The 4,721-nt window shown below is 41.9% G+C and overlaps 1 protein-coding gene across 1 annotated transcript; it reads right to left on the minus strand.

The window, feature by feature from the left end:
* Window positions 1–2,762: 2,762 nt before the first annotated feature.
* On the minus strand, window positions 2,763–4,273 carry LOC103386851 (achaete-scute homolog 5-like). Its single transcript, XM_008321275.3, has one exon. It carries the CDS (start codon window positions 3,509–3,511, stop codon window positions 3,053–3,055), a length of 459 nt encoding a protein of 152 aa, XP_008319497.1. The 5' UTR covers window positions 3,512–4,273; the 3' UTR covers window positions 2,763–3,052.
* Between the last annotated feature and the right edge of the window lie 448 nt (window positions 4,274–4,721).

Below are 4,721 nucleotides of genomic sequence, written 5' to 3' on the forward strand. Positions count from 1 at the left end.
CAAAAAGGTCAGTGTGAATTTGAGTTATAGTTTTTGGGACTTACCTGAGAGGACATAACTAGTTCCTGTCACCAGTGTCCTCAGAAAATAGCCAGAATACATGTTTTTATATTCTTCTTGTGTTGACAATGAAGTTAACGCCAGGTCCTTCTCGAAGGTTCTGGTTCTACCTGGTGTGAAAATTGCACTCATTTCCAGGGTGGACTCTGACAGTTTGTCTTATGATTGTGCTGTTGTGACCTCTACGTGCTTCTACTGATCTGGTGACATCCCTTTCCTCCATCGTCCTGACAGGTGCGGTTCTGTGAACACGTAGAAGAGTTCTTTGCCAGCTGTAGTGAGGGCGAGGAGGACCGTCGGGGTCCATGGGAGGAGCTGGCCCGAGACCGATGTCGCTTTCTTCGTCGCTGTCAGGAGGTCGAGCAGAGCATTGCCTTCTGCCTGCAGCCGCAGCATCGCCAGCGTGTATTCCTCCGCCTAGCGGTCCAGGAAGCCTGACGTAAAAGTCAGGTCCATTGAAGAAAAGCCTGAGACTAACCTATTCAGCTACTGGAGCGACTAGGGTGTCGGCCCCAAGTGTCAGCCCTGGTCCAGGTCTTGGTGTGTGTCATTAGTATTTCTTCATCTTCACATCAAACAGACTGGATTTTCCTTCATCAGTTCAGTGTTGATCAATAACCGGTGTTAATGATCGTTGATTAATTCTGCGTGCGCGTGTTCACCACTGTGCCATCAACAGTATCTCTGCCTGTAAAGGAACATGAACCCAAGAAACACCAGCTGAAAAACATTTTTTTTTTTTTGTGTTCAACAGTTGACTACTTTTAGCTCCACCTCACACTTTAGCTGCAGATGCTAAGAGCTATGTTTTATCCAAATACTGATGCTGCAGTGTTCAAGCAAGCAAGAAAGGAAAATCAAGGTTTTCAGTTTTGTTTTTATATATATATGTATATATATATGTATATATGTGTATATATGTATATATATGTATATATGGACATATATATGTATATATATGTATGTATATGGACATATATATGTATATATATATGGACATATATGTGTATATATATATATATCTATATGTATATGTGTATATGTATGTATATATATATGTATATGTATGTATATATATATATATATATCTATATCTATATAGATATATATATATATGTATATATATAGTATATGGCATGTTTCAGCTTGGGGGCTCTACGTTGTTAGGTGGAAAAAATTATCACGGTCACAGGTATGATTCTCTGTAAAGGATTCACAGTGGTCAAGTCCTGCACTTGACCAGTAAGGTTTTTTACACCGATACAGTCATGTGCCCAAACTCTAGACTGAAACGGTGAGTGTTCACACAGACACATGCGCCTGTGAAATAATTATAATGTCACCAGTATTTTAAAAAAAAGAATCAATACTAATCAATAGAAGTTATGATTTTTGCTTCATCTGCTCATTGAGGTGGGGCCTCATGTTTCCATGGGTGTTCATGTTGTGTTCTCAATAAGCCGAGTGATTGATCCCAGCGTGTAAATCCATCAATAATCCATCAATAGTCAGATTGACTGTTCTGTTCTGTCACAGAGTTTATGATAATTTATAAACATCTAATAAAGATGTGCGGGCGTGTGACTGCTTCAACTCTTCTGTCGTGAGTCATACTGTTTCAGATCAATCGTATGTAATGATACAAACAGTTCCACAGTTGGTTGTTTCGTCATTAACTAATGATTAATAGTTGCACTTTATAATGTAGTAAAATCACTGCTGTTAAGAATCAAGGTGTATACTGTAAGTACCGTTAAAAAGGATTACTTTGTGAACCTGTTTCAAATCTACTTGCTTTTGAACTATGGTACACGTACCTCTTGTCTCCCTCTAGTGGTGCAAGGAAAATGTAATCCCTGTTAACTTCAGTCTGTCGACACATCAGGATGTCCTCGATGTCAAATATTTACCTGTTAGACCGAGTGTGTGGCGGAATGACACTAATTCAATGGCTGAGGCTGTTAGCACAGTTAGCTAAACCAAGCCTTGATGAGGGCCAACTCAACTCTATAATGATAAGCTAGCACCAGCAAGCTGGATGTTAGCCCCCCCCCTGATAGCATACATCATGCTACATGTATTTAATAAGGTTTATTTTTTTACAGTGTACACACAACCTAAATGTTTTCCTTCATTCATTCCAGCGTGTTTTCACTCAGCACCACCTATAGGCCAGTGCAGTGGAGCTGCATGCTCAACACTGACCAAATGAGTGAAAATAAAATACAGAATCCTTCTTTTAGTCTTAAGTGTTAGCTCTCAGACTAAAAAAAAAAACAAACAAAAGTCTGGGGTTTTTCCACTGATACTTTATTCTGTTTTATAAAATGGTCAAAAAATCTGGGACAGTTCTGGCTCTGGATTCTTCCGCTCTGGAACTATTCTTGCCATTCTTAAATGATTCTGATCTAGAACATCATCTACCTGTCATGGACCCGTCCCCTGGTTTTGGCCTCTTGTGTTTAGCTCTGATTTTAGACTGGTCCGTTTTTTTTAAAACTTTTTTTAGGAACCACCTCCTTGGTGTCAAATTCTTATTTGGGTCTTAGCTCTTCAAATATTTTTGGCTTTTGTTTGCTTCTGGTTCTGGCCATGTCATCAGGTTATGGCTCTACATCCTTGTTTTGGCCTCTTTTACCAGTTCTTCTAATGGAGATCTGGACTCGAAGGATCACATGTCAATGTCGGGATTGTTGTAGTGGTTCAGTTTGGGTACCGGAGCTGGATCTCTTGTTGTAGATTCTCATTCCGTTCTGGTTTTGGATTTGTTTCCCTGTTCCTTGTTAAATCTTCTTCTATCGCTGTTCAGGTTCTAGACCATTGTTGGAGTTTAGTCCGGAAAAACTGAATGGTTCTGGAATTGTCTTAGGGAACATCTCTGGTACTGTTCTTTGGTATATGAACAGATTTCTAAGGCTTCTTCTGAGCGCCCTCTTCTAGAGGCTGACAGTATATCAAATCATGTGACTCGCTGGGCTCCCGCAGTGGACTCTCACGGCGATGGATCTCGTTTGTAGTTGGTACCGTTGGTGTCTCCCAGCTGCACCAGACTCTGCAGGTACTTGATGTAGCTGATGGCTGCCCGTAGTGTCTCCACTTTACTTAAGCGTTTGTCAGCGTTCTGACCCGGCAGGTGCTGCCTCAACTTTGCATAGCCCTGGTTCACGCACTTGACCCTCTGACGTTCCCGTTCGTTCCGTTTCTGGATGAACGCTGGCTCGTACGGACACTCGTAGACGGTGAGGTGGCCATGGCGGTTGGTGAATTGTGTGAGGTAAGGCAGTAAGGTGGGGGCGGGGCCCCTGTAGAGGGTCAGGCCTGTGGTGTCTATGCTTGAGGAACAGAAGAGGAGTTGCTGTGATACAGCATGGCCCTCAATAAATCCTGCAGGGGGCGGCACACCGAGATGGGAACGATTCTCAGTGATTGGAGGAGGGAAGGAGGTGTTCATGCTGAACTGGTTAAAAAAAAAAGAAAAAAAAAAAGAGAGAGACAGGAAGTGACATGTTGATAAACAAAATATAAAATTAATCAATTATAAAAACCTGGCAAGAAAACGTATTTACTTATATATTTCCAATTAGGTGTGTAAAAATAACAGATTTTTTTTTTTAATGCTGCACTTCTGTCTCATTCTAGATATTTCTGTCTAAACAATTACCAGTTCCAAAAAAAAAAAAAAAAAAACCACAGAACATCTGTCTGTAAATGTACATGGAAAAAGATGGCAGTGTTTGACCCACGTATGCTTACTGGACTAAGGAATTGATTCACTTGTGGCCTGTGATAAATGGTCTTCGCTAAGACTCAATGGACAAGAAGATGCCTTCTGTATCTCTGAACTGAAATCACCAAATTTTTTTTCCACTGAGGTTTGGTGTGCGGTGTCCATGTCCACGCAGTTCCTACCATGTCGTGGGTTTAATCGTTTGAACGGATGATCAGAGAACAAAGACGACTTTAGGAGATTTAATATCAAGAAAATTAAAAAAAAAAAAAAAAATCCTGTGTCTTTGTCTCACCTTCATGTGCAGCCGCAGCGTCTCCTCCTCAGACTGAGGCTCAGCTCAGATGCTGAGCAGTTACCGGCTCTTACCTGCAGGCCCCGCCCCCTCCAGGTGTAGAAATCCCCGCCCCCTGCAGCTGTATGAGGGGACAGCAAGTAACGACAAGAGGAATTGTTGGGTTGGGAAGTGCTCGCTTCAAAATGATTTTTTTTTTGTCAACAGTGTCCCAAAGAGAATAAGTGACGCAGCTTTGGGATTGGTCAATAGCTCTGTGATGTCACAGCGGCCGAACTGCCAAAACTTCAAAGGTTAAAAAATGAGTGTTTGTAGTTTCCTCTTCCTAAATCCTGAGTGTGGAGATGAAAGCATTGGGGGACACACACCCTTCCTGTCACCACACACACACACACACACACACACACCCACACACAGACACACAGAGATATGTAATCTGCCCCCTCCCTCCAGCCTGCAAACACTACACAGCTTCTTCTTTTTTATTTCTTATTTGTTTTTTGTTTTTTTTTTTGTCTCCGTCTCCTGGAGTCTGTCTCGTTCGGGAGTACAAAGGTGGCTCAGAGCTCAGAGCAGTCACATCGTAAACAGGAGGACAGTTCTCGTCCTACCTCACTCTTCGGCCTCAGCATGCAAAAG

This window comes from Cynoglossus semilaevis, chromosome 11 (genome assembly GCF_000523025.1).
Source record: "Cynoglossus semilaevis isolate Cse_v1.0 chromosome 11, Cse_v1.0, whole genome shotgun sequence".
Taxonomy (NCBI): Eukaryota; Metazoa; Chordata; class Actinopteri; order Pleuronectiformes; family Cynoglossidae; genus Cynoglossus; species Cynoglossus semilaevis.